Below are 16204 nucleotides of genomic sequence, written 5' to 3' on the forward strand. Positions count from 1 at the left end.
TCCCCACCTTGCTGATGTGCTAGCTTTTCCTCCACAGACCCTTTCCTACTTTTCACACCTGTGGTTTTCATTGAAAATGAGATGAAAACCTTGTGGATCTCTTTTTAGGAAAGGAGGCTAAGACAACAATAACTGCTGGGGCTTAATATGTAGCCCCAGCCTGATCTTAGTATTTTAATAGGAGAAAAACCTGATGCTGATGCATTAACTTGTAGTGGAATTTCAGAGATTAGATTGGGGATAGAAGTAATTTCCCTTGAAGTTACATCATACTACTGGAAGGGAGCCGCTGTTCCCAGCACCGGCTTTTTATGGAGTTCTTCTGTTTTGTGCTCCTCGGGTACCTTCAGCTATTTAGATAGATATGAAGGTTCGTACCGTTTACTCGTCATCCAGATATCCACTTTGGAAAGAGGCAGAATTAGCGATTGTGCAGCTCGCTCTAGTTTGGAGTTTTATGACTTTGACTTTGAATTAATCTGCCCATGCCCGTACCCACCCACTTCACAAAAAGATTTTTGTGATTTGTTATCCGTAAAACACTGTTAAAAGTTAGCAAAGAAATTTGATTTTATACAGTACCAGTTTGGGATTTAATCATATTACCAATAGATATTCTTCTAGGTTTATATTTGAAAATAACAAAATCTTTCTGCTGTTCTTTGGATAATAATCTTCCCATTTTTTTTTTTTTTTTTAACTATGATAATCACCTGTTTGGAAAAAAAACAAGGTTTTTTGTAAAATACAAGTTTTGGTTGTCAACATATCTTTCCTGTCTATGTGGAAATTATACTTGAATTTTGTAATAGGCTGAAGACAGTGTTTTGGTAAAAGGTTGGAGAAGCTTTACAAAAAAAGGTTATATTTAAATTTTAAATTCCTTCTGAACATAAAAATTCGGATTTATGCTTTACACTTTTTGGCTGAAATTTGTGTCCTATATTGGACTTACATAGTAAGGTGAATAAAAAAGTAATTTGTCCACAGAATTTCAAAAAGACCATTATAAATGGTTTTTTGACTATCTGATATTAAGTTATATGAGAATATTTAGGTGTCTTGGTGTTTTTTTCTGATTGAATTTTGTTTTAGATGCCATTCTAAATATGGTGAATATTGCCGCTAATATTCTGGGAGCAAAAACTGAAGACCTGACAGAAGGTACCTAATAATTTTATGGGTCTTTTAAATATCTGATACTCCAGGGGTCTTCCTAGTTAGGAAAATGAATTAGTAAGCCAGGCAGTTTGATTTTTCATTTAGAAATATAGAAAAAATCCAGAGGAACTTACCAGTCTTCTGTGTTCTTCATTGTTTATTTGACTTGCACAGGTTCTCTTCTATATAGGATCCTGTCTAGATAAAACTCATGGATTTGTTTTTTGACTCTTCCCTGCTGTACAAGTGTGACTTTATACCTTTTCTCTTTCCTGAGGTTTTGATGCCCTAATGGTACTTCAAGTATACTTTTATTTATCAAATGGTTACTCAATTTAGAAAGTGATTTTTTTCCCCCTTACAGAATGCCAAGTAAGAATATTATGAGCAAGGAGAAATAATCTTGCCTTTTTTGTTTCCAAAAAATACTTAGCTCTAAGTGCAAACTTAAAATAGACCCATTTATTTCTTCTCATTCTCTTTAGAAACTCAGGTGTCTAGGTACATTAATCATGTCAGCTTACACACAATTCATAGTTATCTGACTTGCTATAACTACCTGAGTAGTGGAGAAAAAATATGCATTATTTGTAGTTGGGACCTAGGATGGTCAGAACTTTGCAAATAAATACAATCTGCATTAACAAGCCTATTTGACTTTGTTTTCCTCCTCTGAGAAACTGAAGTTCTTTATTTGTTATAGTGAAATATTTTCATGGTCTAGCTTTTAAAAATTAAACTCAACATGGGACTCTTTCTTAAAATAGGAAATAAAAGTATATCCGAGAATGCCACTGTCACAGCTGCACCAAAAATGCCTGAACCAGCTCCTGTTTCAACTCCGGTTCCATCACCTGAGTAAGTTGTGATATTAGAGTTCTGTTAAAATGGAGAGCTAAGTATACTAGTACATAGTAAGGTACTTGTGATTTGTGCGGGAAATGATTATCTGTAGAAAGCTCTGAATCGCCGGGTAGACATTCCACAGTCACTTGAAACACCTTGGACTTGCTTTAGGAATATGCTTCTCTCCAGACCACGTTTGTTATTTTGGTGTTATGTACCTTATTATTCACAATACTGAATCTTTTCCTTATTGCAAATAATTGACCTAACTCTGCAGGACAAAATTTTAAAGACCTGTTTTTATTAAGTTTACATTTATCTGTGCTATGCCTAAAAAGCTATAAAGGAATACCTAAGGCGGTGATTCTGTGATTCTTAAATGTGTTTGTCACACAGCAAACTCTTACAGTGTTCAGTTTCTCAAATTGAATGATGTAGGTCTTCCCCACGTTGCGGAGAGACACTTCAGGAAGGGGTGTATGTATGTAGGTGACATAAAATATTCTCTTCCTTTCTACCAGACATAATTAAGGTTTTTGGCATCTCTACTTCTTGTGTATTATTATAAATTTAATTTATGTGTATTTCATTGGATATGCTTCCTGTAAAACTTTGAAAGGCCTTTCTTGCAGAGGCACTTTATTTAAAAAGATAAGATATTTGAACATGAAACAGTTCAAGGTATGTATGAAATGAAACATGCAATGGGTATGCTTTGAGCTGTAATTCCTAAGTACCATACTAATTCAAAAATGAGATTGTTGTGTGGTGAAGGGTACAGTGACAAATTTTGTCTTCTCCTGTGTTAATTCTGAAAGTGACTAAAGATATTTTTTTACAGCATTATGTGGCATTGGTTCCTAAGAAATCTATTTGGGATTGAAACGTTCTTGGTGTTTCTGTTTACGTGGAGCCGCGATTGCTAGTCCGATTTTGTAGCTAGGCTTCTTCAGCTAACAACACGTAGTGTCTCTTATTTTTCAAAACTAAATGAAACTAATTTTATTTTACATATATACAAACCCATACACACACATTCACCCCATATATACCGGGGATGCCCAAAAAATGTATACAAGTGGATACTTTGGTCTACGTTGCCTAAGCAGTAGTTCGCCGTAATCAGAAGTGTCTGGACACTGACGGTAAGGACTTTGAGCACCTCTTGTAATTGCAGAAGTCAAACGTGACTTGTATTCATCTTTTGTTATCGGTATATACTGAGTATTACAGTTTTCATTTCTTAAATGTGTATATCTGGCACCCTCTGCATATATACTTAGATAGATAGATAGATAGATAGATAGATAGATAGATAGATAGATAGATATAGGTATATGTATAGATAGATATGAATATTTGTTGGAAGATCAGGCTAATGTAACAGTTTTTACTTATCTATATTAGAGAGTTTGGTTTTTAATACGTATTTTTGCCTAATTATTTTTTTCCTTAATGATTTTTCATGTATGTTTATCTTAAATTCGTTTTGATAATTATATAGCAATCATCTGAATAAAATAAATGAAAATAAAAAACCCATGATAGGGTGTCACCATTAAAGTTATTATGACGACCTAGTGGTCTTTCTATTTTACTGTCAAAAAAATAAAAGTACAGCCTTTATATATTGTCTGTTTTATTACTGCCTTTGCTCTTGTGATATTAGTCTCTATTTGAAGACATTTCCGGGCATAGGAACATTTGTATACGAATGTATTTTTTTGATATTCAGACTTATTTTTTCAGATTGCACCTTTTGTGCTACAAGACCCTCACCCAGCAATGTATTATCTTTATCTTGGAAGGAACTATAGACATAATTTACAACACTTTCCACTAGCTGTGTTACTGCATTCTCCCCTACCCTACTACACACATACTCCAAAGCTGAAAGCTGAAAGCTGGGATTGAGTTAGTGGCACGATTCTTTTATTATTAGCTAGGATTTTCATGGAAGTTGTTAAGTATTTGGCTTTAAATAATAGAAAATTAGCCCACATGACATTAAGATTATTTGGGGGAGGGAGGGATGTTTCTTTTCTCTAAAGCAGATTGTGTGTGTGTGTGTGTGTGTGTGTGTGTGTGTAATGTCACATTAGAATTCCTCAAATCATCCACAGAAAAATTATCTTTGAGAAATCTCACTGTCTTTTGAAAGTAGGATATTCAAGCACAAAGTGTATTCATAAGGATTAAGAATCCTGGATTCTAATTCTAGCTCTAAGATTTTATAGCCCTTGGGTAGCTCATTTCTGATATAAGGGGTGATGAGGCTTGTAAAAATTTTGTGAATATTTATGGGAAGAAAGGGACATGATACATATAGGAAATGGAAGTAGTAGTCACATTCAAACAATTATTAAACGGAGATTAAAGAAAAGCAAGGTTGATTTGGTAATTTGAGCCATCTGGCTGCACACTTGATAAAGGGTCTGAATAATAATTGCTTTTGTAATGAAAGTGATTTGAGGGGGAAAAGTCATCCAAAAATATTTCAGTTTTGTCCTTATTTCTAGGCTTTTATGTGTGATACATTCATTTTCCTCAACCATAATTTTAACTTTCGATTTCTAATTAAAGTGATTTGGAATTATGATATGTATTTCTAGGTTTGTAACCACTGAAAAACATGGCCATGACACAGAGCAGCCAGCACCGGATACTCCCAAAGAGAGCCCCATCGTACAGCTAGTGCAGGAGGACGAAGATGAGGCAAGTCCGTCCACGGTGACCCTTCTGGGGAGTGGTGAACAGGAGGAGGAGTCATCACCCTGGTTTGAGTCAGAGACACAAATATTTTGCAGTGAACTGACCACAATTTGTTGTATTGCTAGTTTCTCAGAATACATCTATAAGAGGTGTTCAGTTCGAGTTGCTCTTTATTGGCAACGCAGCACAACTGCTCTGAGTCAAGAGAAAGGTTATCTTGTGTTGGCTCAGCCACCTTCCCTGCTTCCTGCCGAAGCAGCAGATGTTTCAGTGTTGCAGCCTCCGACTGGAGAGTTGGACCAGAAGAGGAAGGAAAAGGAAGCTGAGACTGATGTTCAGGGTGACGTGAGGAGCACGCACCAAGGTGATCTGGTTAATCACACTGTAGATGCAATTGAACTCGAACCAAGCCTTCCGCAGACTCTTCCTCAGTCTCTTCTCTTAGATGTTACTCCAGAAATTCATTCAGTGTCTAAGATAGAAGCGTCTGAGCCTGTTAAATATGAGGTGGGACACACACCATCCCAAGTGATTCCCCAGGAGAGTTCTGTTGAGGTTGATGACGAAACGGAAAAGAAGTCTGAGAGTGTTAGTTCTGTAGAGAAGCCAACTGTGATCTATGAAACACATAAACTTACTGAAGTAATGGAGAATACTGCGAAAGCAGACATAGACTCCATGCAGGTGATCACAAAGCCTTCAGAAACAATAGTGCCACCTGTCAGCACAGCTCCTGTGCCAGACACTGAAGATGGGGACGCCAGTGTGAACGTAGCTGACACAGCAAAGCAAACTGTGACTCCTGTTGTGGAGTCTTCTTCACTGCCTGAAGTAAAAGAGGAAGAACAGTCTCCAGAAGATGCCCTTTTAAAAGGGTTACAGAGGACAGCTACAGATTTTTATGCAGAATTGCAAAATTCTACAGATCTAGGATATGCTAATGGAAATCTTGTACATGGATCCAACCAAAAGGAGTCAGTGTTTATGAGACTTAATAATCGTATTAAAGCCTTAGAAGTGAACATGTCTCTCAGTGGTCGCTATCTGGAGGAGCTTAGCCAAAGGTAAGCTTTATTATGAATTAGCACGATCCACTTTGCACCGTGAAGTAAGTAGCAGAGTATGAACTAGGACTAGAGGAGAGGACTTGATTATGACATAATGAGAGTAAGCGCCGTTTAGCTGGACAGAGAGAGACAGTTACTTGGACGCTGATCCGTGACTTAAAGAATTGCTTTTCTTGTTTAGAAGTACTAAGATGCTACACCTTTATTATGAGACTAATAAATTTGCATGATCTATAATCAGCTTCTCCTTCTGTTTAATTTTAGCCACTTTTACTGTTTGGTTCCCAGAGTGCTTATGGGAAAATTTATAGTCTGTATTCCGTAAAGCTCTTAGTGGAACTTGGCAAGATATCTTTTAAGGGATTACATAAGTGAAGACTAGACTGGACTGGACTGGATGATGAGGCAATGTTTGCCTCTGTGCACCCACTCCTGGGCTCCTAGGTCCAGCTGCGCTCATGCGTGCAGAGGCGGTGTCAGTGGGCCTGTGCAGGGATCACGGCCCCATCTTCTCTCTGATCCCTTCCGTGTGCAATGTACCAACTGCTCCTCCAATACTGTAACCACCTGGGCACTGAAAGCCCGGAGTTCCTGAAACACGACCTTCTCCTACTCTTCTTAAGTCAAATTCTGCTGCTAGATGTCACTAAGGTGGTCATTATATCCCAAAGGGGGTTTCTTCCTAATCCATACGTATAATTGATTGGCATGTTGTGTGTGCCTGTGCATGCATGTTCACTTAGCTACACGTACCTGCCCTTGTCTCTCTCCTGCTCCCCACAAGGGAACCACAGAAATCACTAATAAACCGGTTTTAAATTGAGATATAATTAACATATAACATTATATCAGTTTCAGGTATACAATATAATGATTGAGTATTTGTATATATTGCAAAATGATCATCATAATAAGTCTAGTCAACATTCATTACCACACAGTTCTAAGTATTTTCTTGTGAGGAGAACTTTCAAGACCGACTCTCTTAGCAACTTTAGAATATACAATATAGTAGTATTAACTATAGTCACCATCTGTACATTACATCCCTATTACTTACTCATTTTATGACTAGAAATTTGTACCTTTTCTTCACCCATTTTGCTCACCCTGTAACCCCTGTCTCTGACAACCACCAGTCTAGTCTGTTCTCCGTATCTAAAGAGTTTGGAGTTGGTTTTATTTCTTTTTCAATTTTTCTTTACTTATTTTTATCCCACATATAAGTGAGATCACACAATATTTGTCTTTCGTTGTCTCACTTATTTCATTTAGCATAATGCCCTCAAGGTCCATCCATGTCGCAAATGGCTAGATTTTGTCCTTTTTTATGGCTGAATGGTATTGTGTGTGTGTCTTTTTCTCTCTGTCTCTCTCACATTTTCTTTATCCTTTCATTCATCACTGAACACTGAGTTTGTTTCCATGTCTTGGCTATTGTAAATAATGCTTCCGTGAACATGGGGGTGCATGTATCTTTCTGAGTTATACTGAGAAGTAGAATTGCTAGAGCATATGTCAGTTCTATTGTTAGTTTTTTGAAGAACCTACTCAAAAAACTGAAAATCATTGTTTTCCATAGTGACTGCACCAACTTACATTCCTACCAACAGTGCACAAGGGTTTCCTTTTCTCTACAACCTGGCCAGTATGTGTTATTTCTTGTTTTTCTGATGATAGCCTTTCTAACAGGTGTGAGGTGATATCGCATTGTGATTTTGATTTGTATTTCCCTTATGATTAGTGATGTTGAGTACCTTTTCATGTACCTGTTGGCCATCTGTATGTCTTCTTTGGAAAACTGTCTATTCTGCCCATTTTTAAATCAGATTTTTTTTGTTCGTTTTTGCTATTGAACTGTATGAGTTCTTTATATATTTTGGATATTAACCCATTATCAGATATATGATTTGAAATTTCCATTCCATAGGCTGCATTTTCATTTTATTGATGGTTTCCGTTGCTGTACAGCTTTTTAATTTGATGTGGTCCCACTTGTTTATTTTTCCTTTTGCCTGGGCTTTGGTGTCAAATCCCCCCCCCAAAAAAAAAACAAAACAAAACATTGCTAAAACCAATGTCAGGGAACTTACTGCCTATATTTTCTTCTAGCAGTTTTATGGTTTCAGGTCTTACGTTCAAGTTTTTAATTTATTTTGAGTTAATTTTTGTGTATGGTGTAAGAGAGTGGTCCGGTTTCAGTCTTTTGCATGTGGCTGTCTGGTGTTCCCAACACCATTTATTGAAATGACTATTCTTTCCGCATTGTACATTCTTGGCTCCTTTGTCATAAATTAATTGACCATATGTGGAACTCATAAATCTTACGTAGCACTGAGATGCGTAGAATTGATGTTGAGATAGCAAATACCTCAAGGGACCTACCTCTTTATTTTACCTATGTAAGTGGCCCTGTATTGCATCCACCTCAGTAAGAGTCACTTTCAGAAAGATGGATTTGTCTCATATATTGAAATCAGAAGTGTTTCCAACAAATTATAAAGAAGAAATTAAATTTAATGTAAACTGATTCTTACTCCACAGGTACCGAAAACAAATGGAAGAAATGCAAAAGGCTTTCAATAAAACAATAATAAAACTTCAGAATACTTCGAGAATAGCAGAGGAGCAGGTTGGTCATCTTCATGCCTTACTTACTTTTTATATATATTTCCATAGACTCTTGTAGGATCTCGCTGGTAAGAAGGATAAGTAATGTTGGTTTATTTTTTCCCGACAGCTGATGATTAAGCCTGTTATATAATGTCATGTTTGGAAAGTGATTTGTTAGCATTAATACCTCCTTTGGAGAAGCTTTTCTTGAGCATTGTTCATATTACACTTCAAGATTTGTGTATGTATATGTATGTGTAGAAGTACAGTGGGCTTTTATGCAACTTTGTTAAACTAAATTCCTTTGTGGTTTCTATGTAGATAATCTTACTGATTCCAAATAAGAACAGCTGTGTTTCTTCTTTTTAATTCTTGTACCTTTTATTTCTTCTTTTTTTCCTCCTCTCACGTCTTGCCTAGAGCTGTACAGTGATGCAATAGGACGGGTAATAGTGGTCATTCCCGTTTTGTTGATTTTAAGGGAAAGATTTCAGTACTTCACCACGAAGTGTGATGTTTATTAGTAAGTTTTTATAGTGTGTTCCTATGATCAAGAACTTGTATACTTCTCTGAAAGTTTCTTTGGGACTAGGGGATGGTGAAATGCGGTGAGCTGAGGAGGCCCCCTGCTGCAGAGTTTAGATGCATCTTACTCGCAGTTTGTGACACATTACAATTGCGGTTCCATACAAAGTTCCTCCCTTATTATCTTTTAATTGTTGAGGTTTGAGAATTGCTTACGTATTCTGACTACCAGTCCTTTCACAGAGATATGCTTTGCAAATATTTTCTTTCAGTTACTTGTTTCTCATTCTCTTAAAAGCATCTTCTCAGGAGCGCCAAGTTTTTAATTTGTTGAAGCTCAGTTTACACATTTTCTCTTTGCTTTGCAAAGTCTCTGCCTACCCCAAAGTCATAAAGATTTGTTCCTTTGTTTTCTTCTAGCAGTTTTATAATTTTAGGTTTATGATTTATGTTAATTTTTATGTGTTGCAAGGTATGGATCACAGTTCTTTTTTGGGGGTAAGGGGGAAAAGAAACATGAATATCCCTTTGTTTCAGTATCATTTGTTGAAAAGACTGAATTTCTTTTGCACTTTTGATAAAAATCAATTGACCATATATATATTTTATATATTTATCGTGTGTGTATATATATAAATTTTATATATATGTATATATATAAATTATATACATATATGTATGTATATAAATTATATGTATGTGTGTGTGTGTGTGTATATATCTGTTTCTGTTCTTTTCTGTTTATCTGTTTGTCTATCTTTATGCTAATACCACACTGTTGTGATTACTGTAGCTTTATAGGAACTCATGAACTCAGGTAGTGTGACTCCAACTTTTTTCTTTTCCAGAATTGTTTTGGATTTGGCTTAGATGGATTTTAAATCAGCTTGTCACTTTCTTTATTAAAAATCAGAACAAAACCTGTTTGTGTCTTCATTGGGGTTATTTTGAATTTATCAATCAATTTGGAGAATTAACATCTCAGCAGTATTAAGTCTTCTGACCCATGAACACAATATATTTACTTACTTCTTTATTAATTTTAATACAGTGACTTCCTCTCAGTGTTTTCTCTTTGCTTTATATGTAACACCTGTGCCTTATGTCTCAAAGACTTGTTTAAGTACTTTTAAATAATCGTGTGTATTATTAACACTATTGGAAGTACATCTTGATTGGAAGTGTTAACTGATCTATTAAATTGAATAGCTTGTCTTTTAAATGTTTATAATTGTCTAGCATTTGTCCATGTTTGTCAAATGTAAGTCAAAAGAAACAGTTTAATGAGTCATCACATTCAGCTCTTTAAAAAGATGAAGTAGGTTAGAAAGTCCCACAGTGGATGACAGTGAGGGGGGTTACAGTTTTATGTATCCACCTACCCCCATCTCGCCCCCCCAACACACAGTTTTTAACCATGAGAATGATGCATAAGTCCCTAAAATATGCATGCAAATTATATTTTAAATAAAGACATGTTTGTTGATTACTCAAGTTTCTAAAATTCAGAGCTGAAAAGATGAGTGTTTCAATGAATTTCTTTTCATTGGTGATATTCTAGCATTGACTTCGTGATCAAGTGTAGGTTTTTGACTGTGGCATCCTAAGTTCCATCCTTATATGCTGTAAAGTAGAACTTTTAAAGCCTTATTATGAGCCTGCTTTGTATCCAAACATTCTTCAAAAATTTTCAAAGTGTCTGTGTGCCAACTGCTTTGGTTTAAAAGCACACATTAGACAAAGTGACTGTTTTGCATATAGTGGGCTGTATGGTGGTTTAGATATATAGATATAAATATAGATATAGATATATATATCTATGTATAGATATATATATAGATATATAGATATAGATATGTATGTATGTGTGTATATATATATGTATGTATATAAAGATATACATACATATATGGAGTCCATATTAACTTGAAAAGTAACTTTTATTAGACAGTATTCTGCATGGTAGCAGTGAATGGCAAAATGGTGTTTTTGTGGGGAGGGGTGGAGGTTTGAATCGTCTCAGATTCTTGAAGGTTTTTTTTTAAATTTCTGCTCAAAGTTTACAATGATCATTTATTAGGAGCTTTCCTTATTAATACTTTTTCCCCCCTGAAGAACTTAGTAGTTTTTTCCAGATTATTTTACTTGATTTTGCAGCTAATGTACAGATGAAACAATAGAAAACTAAGACTTACTTCTTCCTTTGTCATAGGATCAGCGGCAAACTGAATCCATCCAGTTGCTACAGGCACAGCTAACCAACATGACACAGCTTGTTTCAAACTTATCGACAACAGTAGCAGAATTAAAACGTGAGGTAATTGTTATTATTAGTACGACCAATGCATATATAGCGTTGTCATAAAGGCAGCCTTATTAAGAACTTTAACCAAACAAATTGTCAGTTATAGAAAACTTTTCAGAACTCCAGAATGTGGCATTTTAAAGTTTTAGGAACATATTGCACAGGTTTTTGGGAACATGGCTTTCATAGTTCAGGTCTCAGGTAAAATGCAGTTAGTTATAAAGCTGTTCTCTTCGGCCTTTTGTAAACATTGATAGTTGCAACACAGACTTCATTTTGGTTCAAAAGGCTTAAGGTGCTCACCCCAGCTAAAATGTCACTGATAGAACGAGTAATTATTGAGCAGCCAGTGCACATGAGGCAGGAGCTGTACAGCCCCAGTTGGTATGTACAGCAATGGAGAGAGGGAGAGAGGGAATACAGGCAGTCACCATGTGACGGACAGTGGGATGGAGAATGAAGTGTGTGTGGGGTGGGGGGTGGAGGTAAGGGTCTGCTTCAGCTAGAGTGACACCGGAAGGCTCATCAGGGGAGGTGGCATTAGAACTGCTGCTCAAGAGGAGTCAGCAGCCACGCAGAGGCTGGCTGGGGTCAGAACACTCATTACTAGCTGAACTAGGGCAGAGGAGCCCCAATTAGAAACTGTGATGTGTTTGAGGACAGAAAGAAAGCCAGTGTGACTGGAGCCGAATGCATGAGAAGCGAGGGTAAGAAACTATTCAGGGTATTGGCAGAGACCCGGTCATGTAGGCCTTGGTAGGCAATTTAGAGATTGAATTTTACTCTGATCATTGCAAGTCATTGGACAGTATTACCGTGTTTCCCCAAAAATAAGACCTAGCCGGACCATTAGCTCTAATGCACCTTTTGGAGCAAAAATTAATATAAGACCTGGTCTTATTTTAATATAAAATAAGACCAAGTCTTTAATATAATATAATATAGTATAATATAATATAATACCAGGTCTTACATTAATTTTTGCTCCGAAAGATGCATTAGAGCTGATGGTCCGACAAGGTCTTATTTTCGGGGAAACACGGTCAGTAAAGAAATGACAGGTCACCTCATGGACCGCACTTTGAGAAACTCCGTTTGTTGCTCTGAGAATTGCCTCTTGGGGAACAGCAGGAGCAGAAGTGGACAGGAAACCAGTTAGGGGGCAATTGCAGTAGCTTGGGGAGGTGACTTTGGCTCGGACTAGGATTTTAGGTGTGCAGATGTGGAGAACAGGAAGTTGTTGGGTTCAGGATGCATCTAAGAGGTGGGAAGACAAGCTTCGTGAAGGATTGGATGTGTGGGATGAGGAGCTAAGGAGATGCCCAGGTTTGTGGCTTAAATAACTGGGTGATTAGTGGTTCACTTTTACAAGATGGGAAAGACTAGGTAAGAGCATGATTTGTTTTTCTCCCCAGGAGATAGTGCAAATGGAAAAGCAAAGCAAGTGTGACAGAATGGTAGCAATTGGTGAACATGGGTGAAAGTCATAAGTAGGTTCATTGTACTATTTTAAAACTTCTTCATAGGTTGGAAATTTTCAAAGAATTAGTGGGAAAAAGAAGAAAAAGTACAACATTGCCTTCGTAGTCCAGCTTCAAAGACCATGCCCTGCATTTATGGTTTTGAAGCACATTGAAAAGATGTTTAAAATGATATGTCCTTTGAATTTTAAATCTCATTATGTTTTTCATAGTATGATTTTTAAAGTATTGTTACTGCCTCCTCTCATCTCAGGTTTCAGATCGACAAAGCTATCTCATCATATCTTTGGTTCTCTGTGTTATTTTGGGGCTGATGCTTTGTATGCAGCGTTGTCGAAACTCCTCTCAGTTTGATGGAGATTACATTTCAAAACTCCCTAAAAGTAATCAGTATCCAAGCCCTAAAAGGTAATGTCAGTATTGTATTTTCTTTTTTCTTTTTTTTTTACTATATTCTTAAGCATTTTATATATATATATATATATATATATATATATATTATATATATTTTACTATATATTTTACTATGCTTTTTCTATTTTTGAGAAATTTGAAATATATATAAAATATATATATATTTTACTATGCTTTTTCTATTTTTGAGAAATTTGAAATATATAAAAAATATATATATATTTTACTATGCTTTTTCTATTTTTGAGAAATTTGAACAAATAAAGGGGTACTGAGATCATATGATTATCTTGAAACCAAAATGTTAACATCATTGGAACTCATGAGATTGTTCTATGCCTGGGAGGTTCTGTAGACTGTAAGAGAGAAAGCACTAATAGTAAGTGCGTTCAACCCTTTTCCCTGTGAGAGATGCGTGAATGTGGAATTCAAAGGCGGAGGAAAATGGGTATTTTAATATTGCATTTTTTAAAGAATGATCCTTACATGTTTTAGTTTTACATGTCTTAGCAATAACTGGAGTGTTACCTTTGGGATCGGTCCTGGTGGCACGTGCAATTCTCAGTAGCTTCCATCTGGCCCCGGCTACAGAGTAAATTAATTATATGTAGTACACTCGTTGTGCGCATTGTTGACTTTCCTTAATGTCTTAGGTGTTTCTCATCCTATGATGATATGAATTTGAAAAGGAGAACTTCATTCCCACTCATTCGATCCAAGTCTCTACAGTTAACTGGCCAAGAAGGTAGGTTTTTGTGGATATGCACTATGTATAGATACATATGAATCTGGCTTACTTGTCACATAAGTATAACGACAGTGTTGTGTTCGAGACCACCTGCAACAAATAATGGGAATAAGTAACCTTGTGTTTGTGCTATGTCAAAGCCACTGTACCATTTTCACACTTTATCTTTGCTCCTAAAAGCACAGAGGGTGGGGAGGGGGCTGAGTTTAATTAGCCATTGGTAGCTTTATTTGCACATGCTCCTGTTTAGAAGTATTTCTTTTTAGAAAGGGATGTTTGAGAAAGTTCAACAGATATGGAAAACCTGAATGTGCTCGCATAGCATCCTGTGCTTATCTGCTTCCTCTTCCTGTACAGGTAGGACTCCTTTTGTCTCTAGTTTAGGACTGTGAGGCATTTCTGGAAAAAACTCTGGTCTTCCTCTTTTTTTATAGCCCGGAGTCTGTAGTAGCATTTCATTGTCTAACACTCAGTGAATACTTACATGTAAATGGATGGGTGTGTACTGAGTGGCTGTTGTCCTGTATCAGTACTTCTATACATAGTGCTTTAATTAGTGCATATTAAGAGACTTATCCTCATAGCAATATTGAATAACCAAACTAATTATGTATGTCCATTAGGAGTGCTTTCTTAATCGTTGGCATCTCTTGTTCTTTAGTATTTAGTAACTGAGCAGCATGTTTCAATTGACTAAATCATTCCAGTAATCCTTCCTGAGCTGTGCTGGTTTGCTGTTAATCACAGAGCTTTACAGACTCAGCCACCCCATTATATGTGTGTTTACTTGGGACGAGTAAATCTCGTCCTCCTTCCTCTTTTTTTCTTCTTTTGGCTGATGTATCTTTATAGCTGAAATTTTTAATTGAAGCATCTTCAGAACTTTTTCATCTTGTAAATCTGAAACAGTACCCATTAAACAGCTCCCTTTTTAATCCCTTCCCCCAGACCCTGTTAACAGTCATTGTATTTTCTGTTTCTATGAGCTTGGCTCCTTTACATACTGCATGTGAGTGGAGTCATGGAATCATGGCATTTGATTCCTGTGACCGGCATATTTCACTGAGCACAACATTCTCCAGGTTCATTCACATTGTAGCATGCGACAGGATTTCCTTCCTTTTAAGACTGAACAATACTCCATCGTGTGTATACCACATCTTGTTTACTCATCAGTTAAAGGGCATTTGGGTTGCTTCCACTCCTTAGCTGTTGTGAGCATGAGTGTGCAAATGTCTCCTCAAGACTTGGCTTTCATTCAGTTCTTCTGGATATACACCCAGCAGTGGGATTGCTGGATCAAATGGCAGGTCTGCTTTTTGAGGAACCTTTATACTGTTTTCTATAGTGGTTGCACCATTTTACAATCCCACCAACAGTGCACAAGGGTTCCAGTTTTCTTCACATCATCACCAACACTTGTTTTCTGGTTTTTTGATAATAGCTATCCTAATGGGTGTGAGCTGTTACCTCATTGTGGTTTAGATTTGCATTTCTCTCGTGGTTAATAATGTCGAGCATCTTTTCATGTGCTTGTTGGCCATTTGTAAATCATAGTCAAGTCCTTTGCCCATTTTTTAATTGGGTTATTTGATTTTGTGTGTGTGTGTTTTCATTCTAAGAGTTCATAAAGGATATTCTGGATATTAACCCTTATCAAATACATTATTTGCAGATACATTCTCCCATTCATATATTGCCTGTTGTGTCCCTTGGTAGACAAGTTTTAAAGTCTGGTATGGTCCCATCTATCTATTTTTGCTTTGTTGCCTGTTCTTTAGATGTCATATTCAAGAAATCATTGCCAAGTCCAACATTATGAATTTTCCCCCCTGTATTTTCTTCTAGAAGTTTTATAGTTTTAGGTCTTACGTTTAGGTCTTTAATCCACTTGAGTTAATTTCATTCTTTTGAATGTGGATACCCAATTTCCCAGCAGCATTTGTTGAAGAGACTGGGCTTTCTCTGTTGAGTGGTCTTGGTGTCCTTGTTGAAGATTATTTGACTGTATGTGTCAGGGTTTATTTGGGGGCCCTTCTTTTATTCCCTTGGTCTACTATGCCAGTACCACCACACTGTTTTGATGACTGTAGCTTTGTGGTGTGTTTGGAAATCAGGAGGCATGAGTCCTCTAACTCACTCACCTTTTTCAAAATTATTTTGTCTATTTTAGGTCTCTGGAGATTCAATGAATTTTAGGATACATTTTTCTATTTTGGCAAAAAGTGCTGTTGGGATTTTGATAGAGATTATGCTGAATTTGTAGATTGTGTTGGTGGTATGGACGTTTTAACAGTGTTAAGTCTTCCAGTTATGAACGTGAGCTGTCTTT

The 16204-nt window shown here is 36.5% G+C and overlaps 1 protein-coding gene across 7 annotated transcripts in view; it reads left to right on the plus strand.

Annotated features, from left to right (window-relative positions):
- The window catches only part of SUCO (SUN domain containing ossification factor), a 60283-nt gene that overhangs the window by 36295 nt on the left and 7784 nt on the right, over window positions 1-16204 (plus strand). For 5 of the 7 annotated variants that reach the window (XM_019722738.3, XM_019719940.3, XM_019721270.3 and 2 more), the window contains 7 exons: window positions 1096-1164; window positions 1929-2019; window positions 4620-5783; window positions 8331-8418; window positions 11137-11241; window positions 12964-13118; window positions 13778-13869. In XM_019722738.3, coding sequence (XP_019578297.3) covers window positions 1096-1164; window positions 1929-2019; window positions 4620-5783; window positions 8331-8418; window positions 11137-11241; window positions 12964-13118; window positions 13778-13869 — 1764 coding nt within the window. Of the gene's footprint in view, window positions 1-1095; window positions 1165-1928; window positions 2020-4619; window positions 5784-8330; window positions 8419-11136; window positions 11242-12963; window positions 13119-13777; window positions 13870-14138; window positions 14230-16204 lie in introns of all 7 variants that reach the window. The other 2 variants (XR_012492812.2, XM_019722012.3) reach the window with 2 other exon arrangements.

This window comes from Rhinolophus sinicus, chromosome 11 (genome assembly GCF_057876585.1).
Source record: "Rhinolophus sinicus isolate RSI-liver-muscle chromosome 11, RSI-T2T, whole genome shotgun sequence".
NCBI classification, from domain to species: domain Eukaryota; kingdom Metazoa; phylum Chordata; class Mammalia; order Chiroptera; family Rhinolophidae; genus Rhinolophus; species Rhinolophus sinicus.